The 23,719-nt window shown below is 43.6% G+C and overlaps 1 protein-coding gene and 1 long non-coding RNA gene across 2 annotated transcripts in view; both read right to left on the bottom strand.

The window, feature by feature from the left end:
- LOC120529037 (stonustoxin subunit beta-like) overlaps window positions 1-2,129 on the bottom strand; it is a 31,167-nt gene extending 29,038 nt beyond the window's left edge. Inside the window, exons 1-2 of the mRNA XM_039753099.1 lie at window positions 2,087-2,129; window positions 883-1,065 (exon numbers count right to left, since the gene is read on the bottom strand). Coding sequence (XP_039609033.1) covers window positions 883-922 — 40 coding nt within the window. The 5' untranslated portion in view covers window positions 923-1,065; window positions 2,087-2,129. The remainder of the gene's footprint in view (window positions 1-882; window positions 1,066-2,086) is intronic.
- Window positions 2,130-2,211: 82 nt separating this feature from the next.
- On the bottom strand, window positions 2,212-20,040 carry LOC120528453. Its single transcript, XR_005633527.1, has 3 exons — window positions 19,844-20,040; window positions 7,326-7,390; window positions 2,212-2,320 (listed from the first exon to the last, which is right to left on the bottom strand). It is a non-coding gene; the product is annotated as an uncharacterized LOC120528453 (long non-coding RNA).
- Between the last annotated feature and the right edge of the window lie 3,679 nt (window positions 20,041-23,719).

Genomic DNA, 23,719 nt, shown 5'->3' with positions numbered 1-23,719 from the left:
AAATGGGCAGGCAGTGTGAATGCCTAGAGAGCGAGGGTAGACACCGGCCGGTGAAAAAGGAGTGTTGGTGGGCAGGGAAACGTCTTCCGTGTTCCAGCAGGAGCATCTAAGACGACGAATGTTTGTCGCGGATGCGAATAGCTGTATGTAGCGTGTAAAACAGTTTGCTATGGTGCACGCGGTCGTGCGTCGTAACCGAAAAGTCGTTTTTTAAAGACTGCTTACTTCATTGTGCTTTAACCTCAGTGGTAAAGGATTGTTTTAAGGATCCCATGGGATACCCCTTGCAAACCGTTTCACACGCTGCATATGGCGATTCACCTCCGCGAGAAACATGCCTCTATGAACAGCCAACGTAGCTCAGAGGTGCATGACATGCACATGACATTAACCTGACCTGCACTGCATGTGGCCTCTACGACAGACGAATATAAATGACGCCATTTTTTCTGTGTTGTCGTGTCCGAGTTGGTGGGCGTGGCCATGCGAGTTGTCATCGTATCCAATGGTCTTGGAGTTGGTGGCCGTGGATCCTTCCTGCGTGCGCCATAGGTGTCTCACTTGTCGGCGGCTTAGTGAATCCACGCCCCTTTCCATGGTTGTCTTGCCTTAATGAATTATATATATAGATAATATTTCAACTTAACATTCCAAAACATCTGATTAAAAGCAAATGTTTATTTTGAGAATCTGTTATAACTCAGCTAGTCACAGTGAAAGGCGCTATACAGAGAAAAATCCTTAACAGCAATGGCTTACAGTTTATTGTTAAAGAGTCGGTCATCTTCATGCATCTCACCTCTTAATGTCCTCTTATTGTCACTCTGGTCCTCCTCATGGACTTCATTAACAAACTCAATGTCACCAGACAATCACACTTACCTGATGGAGTCCTTGTCATGATGACCCACCGGCTGATCATCTCCAGACTCTTTTTCAGACCTGACAGCTCCTTTCTCAGGTCCTTAGATGAGATATAGCGATGACATTGAAGCTCAGTGTCCTTCCATTCCTTCCTTCCAATGTCCTTCCATCAGTAGGAAGGACACAGCGAGATGAGAAAGTCTGCATCAGGAGAGAAGAGGGGACAGGATTTCAGAAAGGAGACTTTAAAAAGTAAGTAATGCCGATAAGAGGGGGCTCTTCTGAATTAAGGATCAGAGTGGTGGGCAGTCAGCATGGGTTTAGATGGTGAGAACACCTGTCATTGACTTGTTGGTTATTTATGAAAGAATATTTGGTGGAATGTAATGGAGTATCAGAGATTATCAACCTTAACCTTCACATAGAACATGAGATGCGAGTCAAGATAAAAGGATTGAGGCGTCAGGTGGGTGCAGAATTGACTTGGCACACAAAACAAGGCATTGAGATTTTTATGGTTCTGAGACAAAGTTAATTTAACTAAATGTAAAGACTAACACATTTAGGGAGAAAGGTCATAAATATGATTATGCAATTGAAGGTCTGCAGCTCAGAAGTGAGGAATTATTGTGAGCCTATGTGTCCTCATCATCATCTTTAACAACATAAAGTAGAGAAATCTAAGTGGACGCTGAGTTATGTAATGCACACCATTTGTGGAGTGTAAATCAAGAAGAGAATCTCCATAACGTGTGCGAAACACCGTCGACATCAGGACTATTGTGTGTAGTGAGAGATAAAAGCAGACAAGAAAAATGAGAGATGAGAGATGAGACTGAACTGTGGGGTCTGAGCTGTGAGGAAATGCTGAAGGATTTGAATCTCATCAGTTTAAGGATGGAGACACCAGAACGTGGCCTGGCAGAATAGTTTTCACCATCTTTTATTAGATGTCATTTATTAAATTTCATGAAAATTAATTTTGTCACAAAAACACCTGCAGATTAATCTGCCTGTCATGCTCATGGAGGTAGGAACTTTAAGATTGTAAACAGAACACTGAAAATGTTAAGAAAATGTGAAAAGACAATCTGTGCTGAACTGAATGGCCCGTTCTTGGTGTGCTGTAAAAATTCCTCAGATCTTTTCAATTTCACTCTAAATGTTCTCAGGTCCCACACACCCCAGTCTGATCAGACTCCCTGTAAAGTGTCACTCTCACCTGCAAGAAGTGGAGATGGTCCTTGGTCTCTGAAAGCTCCTTCAGCTCAGCTTCTCTCCTCTTCAGCTCCTCAATCTCCTTCTCCAGTTGCTCCACGACTCCTTCAGCCTTCTCCGTTCCTTTCTTTTCTTGTTCTCTGATCCTCTCAGTCAGTTTCCTGTGGTCTTCCTCAATGCACCGTATCAGAGCAGTGAAGCTCTTCTTATTTTCATCCATCTCTCTTTGCACTGACATCTGATTGGGTAGAAGAAAGATTTAAAACTGAGTCACCTAATAAGAACCACCAATCTTAAGATACATTTGTTGGTATGTTGATCTTATGAAGGACAGTTTGAATTATTTGGAGTGATTGGTGGTAGTTTATACACAGAATGGAGAGAAGCTAAAGACCACCTCCCAGACAATATGTGCCCCCCACTATGCCGGGTATTATCTTTTCTCTGCTGATGCTCCTACTAAGGCACCTGCAGGACTTTATGGAGTAGGGAGTCCTGTGTATTCAGCAGGGGGTGCTCTTTGTCCCATGGGATGTGTCCTTTTTTTGATGCAAAACAAACAAATGTGCATGGATAAAATTTATACCAGCCCAGAAGCCTCAGTCTGTGTTATCAACATGAACTCAAAGTGCTTCAAACTAGAATGTGGGAGTCAACAAGGGTGCCCTCTATCACCACTGCTTTTTGCACTAGCCATTAAGCTACTGGCTTATCATTTTCAAAAACATCAAAGATAAAGGGGATTATTAGAGAAAGAGTTGAACAGAAAATATCAGTGCATCTCAACAACATATAAAACATCTTAAAGAAGCTCCCCTTCAATGATCCTGGGTGTGCTGGGAAATTAACTTTTCAATCCATATCTCAGAAACGGAGTGGAAGGCAGCCATACATAGAATACACACCAGCTCCATATGAACAAAGCATTCAATCATGCAACTTAAACACTTTCGTCAATCATCGATCATTTATCTCATTTAAAATTGTCCAAAATGTGTCCAGGACCTTATTCAACCTATCAGTGTGACAATAGAGCTCCAGCATAACTGGCCACATGTTTAGGGAGAGGAACAAATTAACAACATTCTGGAGAAAAATCTTTGAATGGCCAATCATCGGGGTCACAATCACTAATAACACATTTAACAGCTGTGTTTGGCGGTCTCCCTAAAGTGGAGAAGGACACATTGACTGTAATTGCCTTTACCACATGATGAGCTCGTAGACTTGTGGAGGAATCTCAGCCCGCCTGTTATAAGTCAGTGGGTCACCGGTGTTCTGCACAATTTGAAATTGGACAACATCAAACGTTAGAGGATATGTTCAGTTTTTAATTAAAATGTTTTTAAATATTCTGTTGAATTGTGTTTTGTTAAGTTTTCTCCCTATTTTTCTCTGCTCCTACTTTCTATTTCAAGTTTATTTTTTATTTTTTGAATTCCACTAACACATTTCACAACACATTTGTTTGACATTTCATGACACAAAGACAGACAGATAGATAGATCGATACTTTATTAATCCCAAGGGGAAATTCACATAATCCAGCAGCAGCATACTGATACAAAAAAAAAAAAATTAAATTAAAGAGTAATAAAAATGCAGGTAAAAACTGACAATAACTTTGAATAATGTTAACGTTTACACCCTTGGGGTGGAATTGAAGAGTCACATAGTGTGGGGTCTTCTCAGTCTGTCAGTGGAGCAGGATGGTGACAGCAGTCTGTCGCTGAAGTTGCTCCACTGTCTGGAGATGATCCTATTCAGTGGATGCAGTGGATGGTCCATGACTGGCAGGAGCCTGCTCAGCGCCCTTTGCTCTGCCACAGATGCTAAACTGTCCAGCTTCATTCCTACAATAGAGCCTGCCTTCCTCATCAGTTTGTCCAGGCGTGAGGCGTCCTTCTTCATTATGCTGTCTACCCAGCACACCACCGCGTAGAAGAGGGCACTCGCCACAAACGTCTAGTAGAACATCCATGAGGGGCCTGGGCCTCCTAAAATCCACCACCAGCTCCTTGGTTTTGCTGGTGTTCAGGTGTAAGTGGTTTGAGTCGCACCATTTAAGAATGTCTTTGAATACTTCCTGTACTCCTCCTCCTGCCCACTCCTGATGAAGCCCACAATTGCAGTGTCATCAGCGAACTTTTGCACGTGGCAGGACTCCGAGTCGTATTGGAAGTCTGATGTATATAGATTGAACAGGACCGGAGAAAGTACAGTCCCCTGCGGCGCTCCTGTGTTGCTGACCACAATGTCAGACCTGCAGTTCCCGAGACGCACATACTGAGGTCTGTCTGTAAGATAGTCCATGATCCATGCCACCAGGTTTGAATCTACTCCCATCTCTGTCAGCTTGTCCCTAAGGAGCAGAGGTTGGATGATGTTGAAGGCGCTAGAGAAGTCCAGAAACATAATTTTTACAGCACCACAGTCTCTGTCCAAGTGGGAGAGGGATCAGTGTAGCATATAGATGATGGCATCCTCCGCTCCCACCTTCTCCTGGTATGCGAACTGCAGAGGGTTGAGGGTGTGGCGGACCTGTGGCCTCAGGTGGTGAAGCAGCAGCTGCTCCATGGTCTTCATCACATGTGGCGACAGGCCGGAAGTCGTTCAGCTCACTAGGACGTGGTAGCTTTGGGACTGGGGTGATGCAAGATGTTTTCCAAAGCCTCAGATGTGTTCCAGGCTCAGGTTGAAGATGCGCTGTGAAGGACTCCCCAGTTGCAATGCACAGGCCTTCAGCAGTCGTGGCGATGCTCCTTCTGGACCCCCTGCTTTGCTGGCACGAAGTCTCCTAAGCTTTCTCCTTACCTGGGCTGCTGTAATTGTGGGTGGGGATGTCTCTCCTATGCTGGTATCAGCAGAAGGATGGGTGGAGGATGCAGTACTCTGAAGTGAGAGTGGGTTATGGTGGTCAAACCTGTTGAAGAAGTTGTTCATTTGGTTTGCTCTCTCCACGTCTCTCTCGATGGTGGCACCCCGCTCCGAGCTGCAGCCAGTGATGATCTTCATCCCATCCCACACTTCCTTCATGCTGTTATTCTGCAACTTCTGCTCCAGCTTTCTCATGTACTGCCCTGAGCTGGACTCTGAGTTCCTTCTGCATGCGCTTGAGCTCATGCTGATCACCGCCTTTAAAAGCCCTTTTCTTCTGGTTTAAAAGGCCCTTGATGTCACTTGTAATCCATGGCTTGTTCTTAGCATAGCAGCATACTGCTCTTACTGGAACTACAATGCCCATACAGAAGTTGATCTAATCAGTAGTGCAGTCAACAACCTCTTCAATGTTCTCACTATGTGACCCCTGCAGGATGTCCCAGTCTGTAGTTCCAGTCTCTCAGAGTCAGCTCTGCCTCAGGGGCCACTTCCTAAATGAGCGTGTAGTTGTAAGTAGCGCCCTCACTCTTGGTTTGTAGTGAGGCTGAAGCAGAACCAGGTTATGATCTGCTTTTCCAAGCGCAGGCAGCGAGGTGGCGCTGTATGCATCTTTAACGTTTGCATACAGTTGGTCGATAGTCCTATTTCCCTGGGTGTTACAATCCACATACTGGGAGAAGGCAGGTAATGTTTTGTCCAGCGTCACTTGGTTAAAGTCTCCAGAGATTAGCACCAGTGCCTCGGGGTGCTGTGTTTGTAGTTTAGCAACTACAGAATGGATGGTGTCACCCGCTATCTCCGCGTTCGCTCGAGGGGGGATGTAAACAATGACAACAAAGATGTGTCCAAACTTTCTGGGCAAGTAATAGGGACAAAAACTTACGGCCAACAGTTCAATGTCCCTGCAGCAAGTGGAGATTTTAACGTTTACATGTCCTGAGTTGCACCATCTTGTATTGACATAGAGAGCGAGTCATCCTCCTTTCTTCTTCCCGCCGGTACTTGCGTCTCTGTCCGCTCTAACTTTGCTAAACCCGGGTAGCTCCACGTTAGCATCTGGAATGGTTGTTGTTAGCCACGTTTCACTAAAACACAGCAAACTGCATTCTCTGTAGGTTCTGACATTTTTCACCAGCACAGCCAGTTCGTCGGTCTTATTTGGTAGTGAGTTCACATTTCTCAGGATCACAGAAGGCACCGAAGGTTTGTAACGCCACTTTCTCGCTAAACTCGTGGCTTTTATCTTAACACCGGCTCTGCTGCCCCGATACCGCCTTCTTACCTCGTCGGATAAATAGGGAACCACACTGGCGTGGGCATTTGTTCTCAGCGCTTGAAGTTGACTACTTGAATAGACAAGTCTTAGCGTGTAAAAATCCATGTCCAAGTAGTAAAAGTAGTAAAAAGTGTCCAGGGAATGAGTCCACATAAATGAAAGTGATTGTAGTAAATAGTGAAATAGAGAAAAATAGAGAAAAAGGTAGAAAGATAAAGTCATACAGGGAGCTGCTGGAATGGCTGCCACTCACGTTGCCTGAGTCACAGAAAAAAAGAAAGGTTTAATTTAATTGATGCAAGATTGAGTTTGGGCTTGAAGAGTACGTCAAATACAGAAGACAGTTTGAAGGCACACTGGTGTGTGAGTTCATTCTTAATGTTTAGAAGACATCACATCGACAAACTGGGAAATGTGAAGTTCACACAACACCAAAATTATAAAAAACAAATAGGAGTGTGTAAGTAAAGAAACTGGTGAAAGGCCAGGAGGACTTAAACACGTAATGTCAGTAATTGGAGGATCTACAAGGCAATTTGATATCCTCTTTGTCTGCTGCCTTGTCAAGATGCTACCCTGACAGTCAAATCAGGCCAGATATCTCCACACCACATGCTAATTCATTCTTCCATATGTGACTGGAGCCCTCAGCTCAAATCTGTTTGTAAAGACTGCACAGCTCAGTCAGATGAGAGGCAACAGCCAACAACTCAGAGCGGCCATCGCCACACCAGAATCAGCCCGTCACTGTGACAGACTTCAAGTCAGAATTGTCCCGATTCCCTCTGCACCACTGGACACTGCAGATCTCACATTCTCATCTTTCATTCTCAAAATGTGGTGTCTTAGGAACAGAGGAACGTGAATTAGAAACAGAGAGAGATAAGAAAGTGATAGAAATAGAGAAAAATGGAGTGGAAAAAGACAAGAGGACAGAGAAAGGAGAAAATAACATCAAGTGAGATGAATGAAAGTGGGCCAGCACTTGTGTGACACAGTGACACACACACAGTTACACCAAGGAGAGGACATGAAGTGTCACAGATACTCGTCAGGACCACCAAATCACCAAAGAACACAAACTCACCTGTAAAAACTCCTCAGAGCTCAGAGGTTCAAACGACTGCAGGAGGACATTTGGAGTTTCAGGACCTGCACATGAAAAGAACAGAATGGGGACAGTGAAGACGGCATTTGGTGACATCAGTCCAATCATTAGGCATTAATTACTAGAACAGGACAGTTCAAATGTGACACAAACTGATGAGCAGCAACCTGCAGAAGCCCAGTAAAGCACCACTCAGTGCCCACCATACCCACTGGCACATCTTGTCAGCACGCTGGGCTCTCTGGTGTTTAAAGACTTTTGGTAGACTCATCAACTCTCACTTTATGTCTCGGCTGTTCTTCTTCACCACAGACAGTCTTCAGGTCCTATCAGTCAGAGATGTCGGCCATGAAGAGTTCAGCTGCAGAGCCCACCAAGAATGAGCAGAACACAATGTGCTGAGTGTCTTTAAAGGCTTTAGTCATCCTGTGCCTGGGGGTCTTCATATTTCTATCTCTCTGTGACTTTGTGTCCAAGCACAACCTTTCACAGAGTCTGACTCTCCAGAGGCTTCAGTCCTACATGAAGAGAAGAGCTGCAGGGTCACATTGTCTGACATTGGGGTCTTTTCACAGGGGAGGCCTTATAAGAAGCCATCAGCTCTTTGGTGAGGTGCCCTGTTGGTCACTTTACATCAGGGGTATCCAACTCTGGTCCTCAGGGGGCTACTGTGGCTGCAGGTTTTCATTCTAACCATCATCTTCATCACTCACCAATGTCTGCTGCTCATTGACTTCTTTTCACTTTATTTCAGTCTCCTTGTGTTTTAGAACACAATGGTAGTGTTGGAGTCTCACAATATGGAGATCACAGGATTTGCATTCGGGGGTCCTCTCTGAGTGACATATTATAAGAATTTTTGTTTTTGTTTTTTCATTTAACAAAATATGGACCAATGGTGACCAACGAGAGCTATCGAGGGGGGCTGGGTCGCCATAGCCGGTGTCTCATTCTGTGTTAGTAAAATGCTTGCTTATCGTATTCTACATTCTGCCTGTTGGCATTAGTTATATATTTTTTGACATCAGACACTGAAAGCCAATGATGAACCCTTCTCTTCATTGTCAATCTGTAGCAGTGAAAGATAAAAGTAATTAAATTTAAACAGACATCATTGAAGTTGATCGTGAGTTTGTGTAACATTAATAAAACTGGCCAGCAGATGTCAGTAGAGAGGTGAGTGTGAAATGCTTTGAACCTTCGACTTGATTTCTGACACAGTTCCTTCAAATGTTTTGATGCTTGGTGAGGCTTCACTCTGTTCATCACTAACTCCCTGAACCTGCGCAGAGCTGACAGAAGCCTCTGTGGATCAGAAGGAAGTCTCCTGAATCAAGGAGTTCCTCTCACAGCAGCACCCCCAGGTGGCACCCAAGGTCCCTGACAAGATTGTCCCTCAGGACTACGACTCCCATATATCCCTGCAGGTGTCCTTACTGGGTTCACACCAGTGGAGCACTGCCATCTATTATACTAGGGAAGGAACTGTTCTTGATACTCCACTTCCTCCATTCCATCCATTAATCTCTTCCTTTCACAAAGGATATCGATTCAGCCCCTTCCTGGCCAGGCTCTTCCTCCTATGCAGCACTCACACCTTTTACATGAAAGACCACATAAACTTTGACCCCTTTGATTCAGCTGTTCTTCCATCGTTATGTGAGGATTTTCTGTGCAATAGTAGACACAGTTGTGCTGATTTACAGCACCTGAAACTTTAAATTGAGCTTTGTCGGTACTCGGAATTTTATCAGTGATGCCATTGTCTTGTCTTTCTTCATTCATAGTGTCACAGGTGGCTGGGTGCGGTTGGCAATCAGCCACCTATTTAAGGAGCCGCCGCGCTGCAATCAAGGCTGGAGTCGGGTGAGGAGGAGGACGAGGTTGTGGCAGAGGACGCGAGGAGAGGCCCAAATGTTTGTGTGTGAAAACAGTGGTTATTGACTTTGGGGAACTGGGGGTTTGGTGGCGGTGCACTTGACTTTTGTAATATACTATAAATAAACGTGGGGTGATGATTTAAACGGTGTCAGCCTGTGTGTGTCCGGGCCGTCATATTTCACAGTAGCGTAGTCGGCAGGATGCTCCACCTGGGTCGAGGTGGGGACCTGTATTCCTGATAAAGTCTGTGAAAGGCCCGGCACAACAGGGGAACCCACCCACGTGCCACAGGGGCGGTGTGCACCCAACCCCGCAGCAACGAAGTGTAGCATGGACCAGGGGAGGTCCCATGGTGGACTTTGTAATGAAGGGGCAGCTCACTGACGTGGGGCCCAGGAAGGAGGCTGCCGAAAAGGTGAGGCTGTGGCTGTGGAAGCCGCAGCAGCAGTGGAGCTGCCCGGAGAGACGCTCTTCTGTAAGAGAGAGAGCGCCGATCAAAAGTTGCAGGGAAAGGCCCACAGAGAGCAGTTGGTAGGTGGAACTACTCACAAGGTAAGCCCACCACCGGCTGCTTCTCTCTCCTTGGTGGTGATTTTACAGGAGCTAAAAGAAGAACTGTACCGTGTGTTGTCGCCGCCAGCCGAGCGATGTGCCCTCCGGGCAGAGACGCTGGACTCAGGAGGGATGGCAGTGGTGTCGGGTCGAGAGCCGCAGGCAAGAGAGGATCGGTGCACTGCAGGAGCTCCTGGACGGAGAGGCACATCAGGGAAGGTAAGTGAGACCGACCCCGTAAAGCTCCAGATGCCAGCGGGGCTGGGTCTGCCCTCTTACAATGGGCAGATCCTAACCGCTGCAGCGTCCCACATTAAGCAGAGGAAGCGGCTTGGGGAAGCCAGTTCCTCCGACATGGGAGGACGTGCCGCTGGGTGCGCATGTCCCGCGAAGGGCCGTTCTCAGCGGAGGCAGAGGAAAACCCCGCAGCGTGGGAGGTGGACAAGACGCCTAAGCCCACTAGTGGTTCCATGGCGGGGACTGCGGACTTGCCGTATGGGGAAGCCGAAAAAGGGAGCATCAGGGGGCCGATCAGAATGGAGAACGTTGGCCAAGCTGAGAAGACGAGCTGAGAGGCTGCGTCAGGGCAACGTCCCTGCCCCTTGTTTTTTTGTTTTATTTACAGGGTTGGGCCCTAGGCTGCAATGTGTCGGCTGGGCCGAGGCGTTTTCGTCCTCGCGGAATGGTCCGCTGGTCCCGGGAGGTCCTAGCTAGCGGGGGAGTACTGTCACAGGTGCCTGGGTGCGGTCGGCAATCAGCTGCCTATTTAAGGAGCCACCGCCCTGCAATCAAGGCTGGAGTCGGGTGAGGAGGAGGACAAGGTCGTGGCAGAGGAGGTGAGGAGAGGCCCGAGTGTTTGTGTGTGAAGACAGTGGTTATTGACTTTGGGGAACTGGGGGTTTGGTGGCGGTGCACTTGACTTTTGTAATATACTTTAAATAAACGTGGGGTGATGATTGAAACGGTGTCCGCCTGTGTGTGTCCGGGCCATCATATTTCACAATAGCTATTTTGCAGAATTGTAAATGATGATCATGCTCTTCCTCTAATAACCCATGAATCAATCTCGGTCGATACATTTTCAGACCTAAACATTGCATTAGACGACTCAAAGATCTGCAAGAAATGTCTAATTCAGAAGAAACACTTTTAATTTTTTTTGAGGCTCTTCATAAATGTCTGACTCACTGACATGTCACTTTCCTGGCTGGTAACGCTAACCGTCCAACCACTTTTACCAACATAAGGACTTAAAACCAATCAAAACATAAATATAGTTGATAAATCAATAACATTAAAATTAAACTCTACGTCTATTTATTTATTAGTCCAGCATTGTGGTGCAGTGGTTACCACACCTTCTGCCTCAGATTCAGTCACGTGAGTTCAAATCCCATGTCCCATTGTTGTTCATGTGGAGTTTTTATGTTCTCCATGTGTCTGGTGGTGACCATCTGAAGACTCGTTTCCTACTCTTCTATCTAAGAGATTCATTTTATGCTAACTGGCTCTTCAGTTCTGCTCATATTGTTTGGTGGCATACGTGAGGTGATGGTGTTTGACTGATGATGAGCTGAAACCACATTGAGGTCCATCAAGACGTGTTGTTGCTACCTAAAATCCATCCATGATCCAACCCGTTATATCCTAACTACAGGGTCATGGGGGCTGCTGGAGCCAATCCTAGCCAACAGAGGGCACAAGGCAGGAAACAAACCCTGGGTAGGGCGCCAACCCACCACAGTACCTAAAATCCTAAAATGAAATAAGATTTGAGAATGTTAATGCTTATCTGTTTAATGATAAAAGAAGTACAAATTGACCTCTGCAGGCTGTGTTGTTACTTTGGAGTCTCTGAAATCGATTTGTTAATTGATGTGTCAAATTGCATGGACAGAGAGTGTAAATAAATATAAAAAAGCCCTCTTTAAAGCTCGCTCAGAATACTATTCTACATTAATAGATAGCAATAATAAAAATCCTCGGGTACTGTTTAAACAGTGGCTAAATTAACATTGCAATTCAGATCAACAGTGCAAAATACCATCAGATATTAGCAGTACAGACTTTATGAACTTCTTCAATGAGAAAATTAAAAATATAAGATCCCAGATCTCAGCATCACAGTACAAACCAAATACTAGCTTAGCAGACCCTGTCGCACATTGCATTCAGCACTTTAGTAATTTTAATCCTGTAACTCACCAGGAAGTCTTAACTTTAATTACTAAAATGAAGCCCACTACTTGTTCCCTAGATCCAGTGCCAACAAAACTAGTAAAAAGTGCAATGGATGTTCTTGCAGCGCCTATTCTAACCGTTATCAATAGTTCATTACTGCATGGCACGTACCTGATGCACTAAAAGTGTCAGTCATTAAACCTTTACTTAAAAAGTCAGACCTAGACCCACACATACTAAATAACTATAGGCCTATTTCAAATTTACCATTTCTCTCTAAAATACTAGAAAAAGTAGTCGCCAGTCAGCTTCAGTCACACCTTTCGCATTACAATTTATTTGAGAAATTCCAGTCTGGCTTTGCACTGGTCATAGTACAGAAACGGCACTAACACGGGTTGTAAATGACATTCTGATATCCTCTGATGAAGGAAATTCCACTGTAATTATGTTGTTGGACTTAAGTGCAGCATTTGACACCATTGACCATTCTATTTTACTGCACAGGCTAGAAAATGATGTTGGGCTTACAGGTCCCGTGCTCGCTTGGTTCAGTTCTTATTTATCAAATCGATTCCAATATGTACAGAAATGTGCAGACAGTACTCCATCATTATACACAGAAGTTCAATATGGTGTCCCGCAGGGCTCAGTACTGGGACCTTTACTGTTTTCACTTTACATGCTTCCACTGGGATCTCTCATTAGGAAACATAATGTTAATTTTCACTCGTATGCAGATGACACCCAGTTATACCTTTCATTTAAATCAAATGAAGTTTCTCCGATGTTGTCTTTAATTAGTTGTGTTAGTGAATTAAAGGAATGGATGAATGAGAACTACTTGTCTTTAAATACAGATAAAACAGAGATGTTAATTGTTGGAGGGAATGGCGCTGATCACAGCAATATTTTGTCGTCATTTAACTCAGTTGGAATCCCAATTAATTTTACTGAATCAGCCCGCAATCTAGGAGTTATCTTTGACTCTAGCATGTCATTTAAAGCACATATTACAAAGTCGTCCAAAACATGTTTTTTCCATCTTAAAAATGTTAGGAAATTAAGGCGCTTTCTAAATAAACAGGATTGTGAGAAATTAATTCATGCATTTATCTCTAGTAGGATTGACTACTGCAATGCGGTGTTCACTGGCTGTTCAAACTGTTCTTTATACAGCCTCCAGTTAATCCAAAATGCGCTGCAAGAATTATTACAAGAACAAGAAAATATGAACACATAACCCCAGTTCTTAAATCTTTACACTGGCTCCCAGTTAAGTTTAGGGCAGATTTCAAAATCCTCCTTTTAACATATAAAGCATTAAATGGCCAAGGTCCGCTTACTTGTCTGAACTTATCATGACTTACAAACCTGAGCATATTAAGATCTCAAGATGCCGGTCTGCTTAGGATTCCAAGGATTAATAAAATAACAGTGGGAGGTCGAGCTTTTAGTTACAGGGCCCCTAAACTGTGGAATGGTCTTCCTGCTTCCATAAGAGATGCCCCTTCGGTCTCAGCCTTTAAATCCCGGCTGAAGACTCACTACTTCAGTTTAGCATATCCTGACTAGAGCTGCTGATTAACTGTACAGACTGCATCTCTGTTGTTAGTCATTAGCACTAAAACATAAGTAACATGATAATTATATTTGAATACTAACCCTCACCTATTCTGTTTCTTTTCTCGGTACCCAAATGTGGCAATTGGTGCCACGGCCCACCTGCCAAGTTGTTTGCCTGCCTATGGTAAAGTCATCCCTGATGGAGGATCACAGGAATCATGGGAAAGAGGGTCCTTTCATGAGCAACGTTTCAGCCGTGGCATGGCCAAATGGGGAGGCAGCTAGATGGATGAGGTCTCCAGGACTCTAAAATATCCAAACCTAATTATGTCATATCATCTACTGTTAAACCGTACTTCTAAAATTTTTATTATTATGCTGTATTAAGGAATTGTTCTGTTCTGTGTATTGTATTGTATTGACCCCCTACTTTTGACACCCACTGCACGCCCAACCTACCTGGAATGGGGTCTCTCTTTGAACTGCCTTTCCCGAGGTTTCTTCCAATTTTTCCCTACAAGGTTTTTATTGGGAATTTTTCCTTGTCTTCTCAGAGAGTCAAGGCTGGGGGGCTGTCAAAAGGCAGGGCCTGTTAAAGCCCATTGTGGCACTTCCTGTGTGATTTTGGGCTATACAAAAATAAAAAAAAAATAAAAAAAATAAAATACAATAAAAAAAATATGTCTGTATGGGAGCCATGAGCCTCAGTTCCTCTCCTGCCGCCCCAAGAACCCAAGTGATGGTGCAAATTGCAGACAGGAACAAGATTGGTGACTGGTGAGTACAACTGCTTTACCGTCCAGGAGAGGAACTTGGGATGTAACGATAAGAGCGCCTCTGGGAATGAGACGGAGTCCTAAGCAGACTCGGAATTAGGAGAAAGAGATGGAAGTTTAGTAAAAAGGGAAAGGACCTCTTGGTTGGAGAATCGCTAAAGTAAAAGGACACTGAGCAGCATTAAGTATGAAAGAATTAGTGATGTGCTGGTAATGCTGAGTTAGTACACTCCCTGGAACGAGATGGAGTCTTTTTATAGGCATGGAATAAAAAAGGGGGGAGTGGGAAGAACAGATAGTTGTTAAGCACCTCACAGTCAGGGAAAGCACCGCTAAGTGGGAGGGCGAGATTCTTCACTCTGATAGTCTTGTTATATTCCTGACTCAACGGGTTAAGTCTGTCGTGGAAACCATGGGTGGTAACCAGCTTGACTGTTAATCTGCTAAAGAAGGAAACGACAGACAGCAATCCGGAGAAAGGAAGGGATTTGGAGTGAAGCGACATTGGGGAGGTCACGATGGGGAATGTATTAAGAAACAGGGTGTGAATGTGGAGCCTCTGTTTGGAGGATTATTTTCAGAAAATGTACCAAAGGGAAAGAAAGGCGGCTCTCCAAGACACTACATAGAACAGAAAACAGGGTTAGATTTTAAAAATAATAAGAACGTAAACGGTGGAATAAACAGAGCAGGCTGCAGGGGGCCAGCAGAAGGCTCTGGTGATATGAGTGAAATACAGGAAGTTAGGAAGATTTTATGTAGAAATACAAGATGGTGCTGTAGTCGAGGGCCATATAGAATGTAAATGTTTGATAGATGGGAACTGTAAATTAAAGATGGAAACGATGCAGAAACCCAACGAGGGACTGCAAAGCCAAAGCCAAGCTGTTCTTGATAATGTAAGAACCATATATATATAAATTTATATACTGTATAAATAAATAAAAAAGAATACATTGAACCCTGATTTAGTGACAGCATGCGCTCCCCTCCCTATGAGCACCTCAAGAGGCTGATGGAGGAATTAATGAGGGACAGGAAGAACATTATCTTGATGACTTCAATGATGAAGAGTTTCAGCCTGAGAGAGATGAAGAAGAGGGAGAGGGTAGTGATCACCACCGACCCCAGTTACGATTGGTGCGAGCAAGTACTGTGGCACAAAGACACAGCCTGGAGAAAGGGACGCCTCACAAGTCCTGATTCTGCCCCCTCACAGTCAAACATGAGTATGAAAGGACGGAATTTCAAGCACCATTAATACAAGTGCCCAATCTGTGATATAGTGCACAACAGCCTGACAGATTAAAACCGTGATGGTGCATAGAAACTGGGACCGAACCCAAAAAAAAGTAGGGGGACTGAAGTTCATGATGGCGGTGAAACAGCAAGTTGACATGTATAAAGCAAATGCTGCAGAATGGACTCAGGTCCTTAGAAGGAAGCTAGGTCCAAGCTGAAATGATGTGAGAGGGCAATGGAGTGAGGCTCTGGGAGGACAGGGGGCTGACAGTGGCCAGTTTGATTTTTAGTGGACTCAGCTACAAGCACAAATAAATGCAACATATAAGAAGAGCACTGACTGGTCCCAGTTAACACATGCTAAACAGAAAGATGGGAAGTCAGTGTCAGAATGGGACCACCATCTTTGGGCTCTTTCTCTCTTCACCTGTTCCTGTTCAAGTCACGTTTTCAAGCGTTTTGTTAAACCATCAATTTTTACTCAGCCCTTACTGCCCAGTCAACTCAAGACTTGATAGCCCGCCTGTGCTATTCTTTTAGGACTATTTTTTTTTTTTGTTTGTTTGTTTCTTTTCTCACAGGGCTGAATATTTTTCCAAAAACTAACTTTTTTTTTAAAAGAACACAAACCAACTGTTTAACATATTAAATCAGCAAAAAATATTTACTTTTGACAAATGTTACTGTCTTGCATGTTGTATGAGCCTGCTTACTCTATGATTTCACATGCATGTTTTACAGCAAAGTCCTGCGCAGTCTGATGTCGCTCAAAGCAGCCAATTGCATGCATTGCCACATTGCACTCCTTACAATACGTGTTGCACTGGTTTCAGTTGTCTGTTGCTGCACTTTCTCACAAATATTGTTAGTGTGTACTGTAGAGAGACAAGTTACCCGTTGACATCGTGCCATGCCACTGCCACCAAGTTTTCAGCCTGCATGAAAACCTTACTGTCACCTCTTTTCATCTTCAGCCTGTGAAGGCCTGTGTCTCCTGTTCACCCTCACTGTGCCACAAGCTCCAATCCCTCTGCTCTGTAGCTCCATGAACAATTCTGGGCATGTATAAAAATTGTCCAAATGTACACAACATGACCCAAATGTTCATAGCCCTGAAGCAGCTCCAGCACAACCTGACTGTCATGTGACAGTTCTCTCTATGAAAGAAATACTTTCCTGTATATGTGATTACTTTCAGGCAGAAACCAGTGTTTGCTTCTGCCAGTACAAAATCCTTTATGCCATACTTTGTGGGCTTGTCTGGCATATTTTGGCAGAAAAAAAAGGCGACCCTTTTATTTTTGTCATAGATTCACGCACAGACAAATCACGGCCAGGTTGATGAAACTGTTAATATGTCGGTTCCATGACGTCGAGCAGGGGCTGAACTTTATACATGGGGTTATAGCCTGGCTCACCCCTTAGGATTTGCTTCTGGTTATCACTTTGCAGCAGCACGTACCTATCATCATGTGGCATAACCTGTCCAAAGCCACCAGAGGGCAGAGCACATTTGGACCAATGCTCCCTGAAGGTATATCGCCAGTCTAGTCCCATCTCCACTTGTAATGCCACAAAGCCCTTCATCTCCTCTTTTGTTGTTGGTTATAACTTTGAGAATGTGCTGCAAGCGCAGCCCGCAATTCAAAAAATTGCTCTGCCTACCTGTTTGTCTTGTCTGATTGTAGCAGAAAAGCGGCATCAAGAGAGAGCAGCCTTCAGTAGTCCAGTGACTGGTAATCTGTCGAGTCCAACAGCAAGCCATACTGTCTTGTGAAGTCCGGCAGCCATTTTGGCTCCCACGGATCAATGTCTGGGTATTCCTCCCACGTGAACCTTGCCATAGGTGCATTGGCTGTGCGAATGCACTCAGCAGGCAGCCGATCAGCTGGGGCGGCACTGTCTGGTGTCCAATCAGCTGATGCCGGCTTCTCACTCTCTTGCTCAATCTCCTGATCACTCTCAACAAAATCAGATTCTGAAAAATCAGAGTCCAACTCAGAGATAATGCGCAAAACATCATCTGCTGAGTATTTTCTTTTCTGCACTCGCTTTGCTCCCTCGTGCGATGTCGATGCCATCTTGCCTTTGTTTACATTTCGGAACTCATGCACACGCAAGAATTAGATGCCAAGTCAACGAGTCTAACATTCCTCCAAGCAGAGAGGGAATTCTTGTGACATAACAGTGAGTTTTGTCGCCATTAACAGCTGATTGTCGCCCTCTACCTCTGGATGTCGACTTTTGTCGACATGCACCCTCAACCCCTCCTGTCAACAAAAGTCAACATCCACCCTAAAAGAGGAAAATGGGAGTGACGGTCACATCAGAACATCACGCTGCCCTTGCACTGACCACCACCATTACATCCTCCTATGCTACCTGGGTTGTTCATGTTTCCTCAGTACAGGAAGAATCTCTGCTGTCCCGGGTTCCTCTTGGATTACAGTATTCACAATCTTTTCACTGTACTGCATAATTTTTTGGATTGCATTATGATGAAGTCTGGATTTCAGACGTTTTAACTGCTACTCTCAAAAAAGAGTCTATCTGCCTAATGAACTGTTAAATCTCAGCAGAATATCTCTTTCATCACAACAACTGCCTTTCTTCAGGAGTGGTTCCATTCCACATGTCTCCATTGCTAAATCTGTTCACTTTCAGTGGCGTGATGTGAGACCATGGGTATTAGCATGTCAGGAAAGGGAGGATTTGGAGTATGTGGGACCTGATATTTGGTCCACCCCAGATATATCTGTTAAGAAAACTGCAGTAGGATGAGTTGTACCTGTAACCCAATCACTCTGTCATTCATCTTCCACCCCTAAACCTACACCCATGCTGTTTACCTTTCAAATCTTTTCGTTTGACTCACTCGTCTCATCTCTCTGGGCACAAAAGAAATATGATTTAGGCTGAATAGCTCATGTTGAACCCTTGGTAGTTTTCCCAAAATCATCTTTCCGTTCACATCATGCAAACTATCCTCTCTCACCTGAGGCAGAGGCCGGTATTACCATTGATCATGCTGACTTAGTTAAGCAGGGTGCCATTATTCTGATCTAATACTCCCCTGTGAACTCTCCTATTCTTCCAGTTAGATAAGGTGATGGCTCGTGGAGGTTCATTCAGGAGCTTCGTGGAGTCAATGCTGCTCTACACCCTAGGACTCCTATACTCCCGAATCCTTCCACTATTCTCTCTACAGTCCTGTCCACTGCTATGTGGTTTTCTGTTACTGATCTCGTGAATGCTTTCTTTTCTATTCCTGTTCACCCTGAGTCCCATTTCTAGTTTGCATTTCTAAAGGTAAGTGCAGGGATATACAGAGGCTCCCTGTGTGTGTTTGTGCGTGTGTGTGGACAAGCATTAACAAATAATTTGGAAGGTCATTGGCCAAAGGGTGGTAGTGTCCTGGGGCCTCATGTATAAATGGTGCATACGCACAGAAATGTTGTGTAAAGAAATTTTCCATGTTCAAATCGCAATGTATAAAACCTACACTTGGCGTAAAGCCACGCACTTTTCCACGGTACCTCAAACCATGTCGTACGCAAGTTCTCCGCTCGGTTTTGTAGACTGGCAGCACCCAGCGTCAAAGCAATGCTACTGTTCCTGTGTGGTTACTCCTTACTTTCCTGACGCGGCTTTATAAATACACTGAAACTAACTGCACATTTACTAGTGTAATGCATCCGATTGTAATTAACTTATTTTTTATTTCCCATCTAACGAATCAAAGTCTCCCTGTCACAGTGAAACCGCACGAGCATCTTTTCTGATGAAAATACAAAAAAAAATGAAATCAAACTAAGTTTGCCGATGACGGCTTTAGAGGAAATCGGAAAAAACGCGAAGAACACGCAGAGCTCGAGAAAAATCAGAAATGAACGACGGGACCGTGCGGGAGCGAGCGGCTCAACAAGCGCGTGCCCGGGGGACAGCACAGATCGGAGCGGAAAAGTGCACGAGCGCGAAGTGAGCAGAAGCAATCCCGAGTTAAAGCACCTCCGTCAAGTCAGATATAGATTTACAATAAACGGAACACCGACCGGAAAATAAATTAACGTAGCACCAGCTAAAAAAAATGCGTGATCCCCCCCGCCATCCACAGTAAACTCGTGAAGGTGCAATTTACTGTACCGCCTCCAAAACGTAGAGCTCACTACCCAACACTTAAAAGCGAACCACGCGGCGTCAGGCACCTCTTCAAATTTAAAGCCGTTTTAGCATATCGTGATCTTCCTCACTACTACCATTCCCACCCTCACGCGATCCCCACGTTCGACTTTGTCTCACCTTCTGCACCTTTGCTTGATCTTCTGGCCGTGAAAAAGTCTCAGTACGAGGGTCTCATAAGAGCAAACAGAGAGTAACTGCTGCTCGCGGTAGATATCTAGTACTTCATTCACGGACCTCCCACTAGTGATGGGACGCTCGATACTCAGGTTTCGACACTGTGTCGAGCTTTCGAAGCGCTGGAGATCGAAGCACCGCTTCGAGGCTTGCTTCAAATGCGCCCGTCACGTGATTTTGAGCACGCTAGCGTAATGACGTCATTGATATCCGCGCAGTCAGCAGTCGATTTGGTCAGTCACTAGTCTGCTGAAGTGCTTTGGCTCAAAGCGTAAAAGCGGTTGTCTGTGCTATATTGATAAAATACGCTAACACGAGTTCAAATCCTAGTTGGGGCTCGCATATGTTGAAATAAGGATTTTGTATAAAACAGTTAAGTAGTACTTGTTTGAAAGTTAACAAATATATTTTGGAGACATTATGAACGATTTACATGGGGCACCTTTTTCCTCGGTGTGGAATTGTGTCCACCAAGAATCTGTAACAAATCGATGAGCATATTTTGCGTAAGGTAGCACGTATTGTAACAATCCAGAATCTATTCTACCCCATGTCGATCATATCACAGAGGCTAAGAAATGCTTCACTAAAGCCGACGTGGTCATTACACCAGTATATGCGCAAGACATTCCTCATTAAACGTTTTTACTATTCAGTGATTCCCAGATCTGTTGCTGATTTGTATTATTGATTTCCAAAAAGCAATGTGAGTAAAAGCGTGTTCTGCATAACTAATCACAATTGTCTTTAAAACAGAATCAGCGCCATCAACAGTGTCTTCTGCAATTTTAGGAAAGCCTTGGGATTTCTGCGTTAATGAGACAAAAAAGTTGTAAAGAAACTTTGCAAATTCATCCAAAGGTGAACGTAAAGATCACTCAAGTACTGAGAAGAAGGAGCAGCTGGATAAGCACATCTGGAGCCAAACTTTCAAAAAAGCACCTGACTTTGTCATGAACATTCCTTTAGTTGTGAATTCATCTTATCAAAGGCTGCGCTGGGGGGGTAAATAAGTAATCTTCCGAAGTGCAGCACAACAGAGTAAATAATTGATGTAAATAGAATTACTGAAAGACTAAGTTTTTGCCGTTTCTGTATTCTTAAACCATCTTCCAGTTACACAATCCCCCGCAGTCAATGTCACATTCAATGTTCTCTGCTCCTTAACCTGTCTTGTTACCCAAAGCATCAACACTCAGTTTCATTCAAGGCTTTACCGTCCTTCCTTTCATAGACATAAAATAAAACACATTTCCTCTACATGTCCAATAATAATAGTAAACTTGCAGGAACGAGAAAAGCACAAGATGAGAATATTTATGACAAGAGCCTGGACATCAGGATGAGAATGTGCCTTGTCACCCATTACGTGAGCTCGTCTGCCATCCCTCGGTTACACTGGCACACGTTACACTCTGGAGCAAATGCAATGGAGAATATCAATCAATCAATCAACATTTATTTATATAGCACATATTCATACAAAAAAATGTAGCTCAAAGTGCTTTACAAAATGAATAGAAAAATAGAAGACACAATAAAAATAAACATAAGTCAACATTAATTAACATAGAATAAGTAAGGTCCGATGGCCAGGGTGGACAGAAAAAAAAAAAAAACTCCAGAGGCTGGAGAAAAAAATAAAATCTGTAGGGGTTCCAGACCACGAGACCGCCCAGTCCCTCTGGCAATCTACCTAACATAAGTCAAACAGTCCTCTTTGTATTTAGGGTTTTCATGGAAGGACCTGATGATGATGGTCACGTAGACTTCTGGCTTTCAGTCCATCAATGTTGGTGCATCATGATGCTTTGAGTAGGTGGTGGTGGCGCAGGCCACCGGAAAAAAACAGAAGAGAGAGTAGGGGTCAGTATGGATTTTGGAGCCACTGTGAATAGTTATTATGAAGAATTGAACATACAGAGTATCAGTATTAAGTTAAAGTGAAGTTATAAAAGGCCATGTTAAAGTAATAACATGTAATAAAGTAATACCGACAATGTACACCTTCAGAAGTGGAATAAATCGACTGTATACGTAGAACATTTCAGATAAACGATGAATTTTGTTAATCATAAACAATGCAACATAACTATTATATGTGTTGTTACTTTTTATTTATACTCACCAAACGTTACAGATCTACATGGGAAATGAACACAGGTAATATGTTTATAATCATTCTCACTAAAAGACACTGTCAAAATATACTAATGAGAAAATTGAGACACATTGGCCTTTAGGAAATATAAAAAAGTGTGTGCGCTGTCACTTAGGACAGAATGCATTGTTAACGTGACGCACTCTCTACTGACACGATGTCACGAAAAAAAGAAACAGCGCAGTCCATGCAAACTCAAATCCTCCTTGATGTTTGATCTAATGATTAATTGTCAATATCAAATCAATAAAGTCATTTTAAGAAGATAACAAGTCTGCTATAGTCAGTTTAATCAACGCTACTTTTAAAAAGTTTCCTTATACAGAATATAAAACAGAATCTCAATGATACGGGACTCGCGAGTAGTAACGAATAATATGTGACACTGAGAAATTATAATTCCTAATAACGGGAACAAGTAAAACTACGACTTCCTAAAACGGACACTGTAAATGTAGGCATTTCAATAAATAATTTAGGAGACTTGTGTGTGCATTTCAATATCGATTTAAGAACTACGTAGGCCACCTGTTGTACTATAAACGGTAGCTCAAGCAGCACTTAACAGTAAATAGTCTAACAGGACAATGACTGACTGAAACGAAGATGCTGCGCCAACAATTAAGGTTCACACTGTCGTTCTGCATGTTTAGAAGGCGCTGGTTGGCTGAAACTGTTTATAGCGAATTGTCCCAAGTTGGAAGTGCCATATAGCGATCAGACACGAAAAGACACATTTAGGCATAATGGACAGTAGTTTATTTTTCTACAATACAAATTCAGTACGACACCTGGGTCTCCAAACACACAAATATGAAGCTTATTACATTTTACAGTGAAACTCTTTACATACACAATATAATTAGGGCGTGTGCCACCTGCCCGACTACGGTGGCCCAACCTTCCCTCGATAGCTCGATTCGCTCGCTATCCGTCCAAGCTTGTTAAATGGAGGAATAGAAAAAAAACTTTCACAAGAGGAGGATCAGCGACACGAACCTGAGCAACAACACCACTGAGCCACCTAATCCGGATAATTAACGAGCTCTGCACAACTGAACTACTACTACTGTTCTTACTGCGGCGGATGAAATATGTTGTTTGACATATGCACGTTAAAATGGTTTAATTGATACGAGAGTATCATTGTTGTATTCTCCTAATGAAGACGAAAAAATTATATGTATAGATGTATACTATATGACGTCGGTTTTGAACAAAATTAAGTGTTCCATAAAAGGTTGAACGATTTACCTAATCTTTTCATATATATATAAAGTTAATATATGACAATATATCTTTGACACTATGTATCAGACAAAGGAAATCACAGCAATCCACAAGAACAATAATTAATTCTCAGCAACTACCTGAATTGTAGCTTAACCATATCAACTGAAATGTGTAATGTCAATACGAATTACAAAATATAACTAGAGAGTTAAGTGTCAGATAGACTCTCAAAATTAAGAGGTCAATGCCTTTCAGTGTGCTGAGGCTTTACAAAGATTCAGTAACCAGTGACCATGTCTGCTCGAAGCCCTATCATGATCCAATCTCGGTACTACGCATGTCTGAGGCTTCTGTAGCGCGTCATCATCTCAGTAGTACGCATGTCTGAGGCCTCGTGCCCGTTCAAAGCCTGTCATGACGCAATC

This window comes from Polypterus senegalus, chromosome 4 (assembly GCF_016835505.1).
Source record: "Polypterus senegalus isolate Bchr_013 chromosome 4, ASM1683550v1, whole genome shotgun sequence".
NCBI classification, from domain to species: domain Eukaryota; kingdom Metazoa; phylum Chordata; class Cladistia; order Polypteriformes; family Polypteridae; genus Polypterus; species Polypterus senegalus.
Note: the sequence above shows the minus strand (reverse complement) of the source record. Positions and strands in the feature narration are given on the sequence as shown.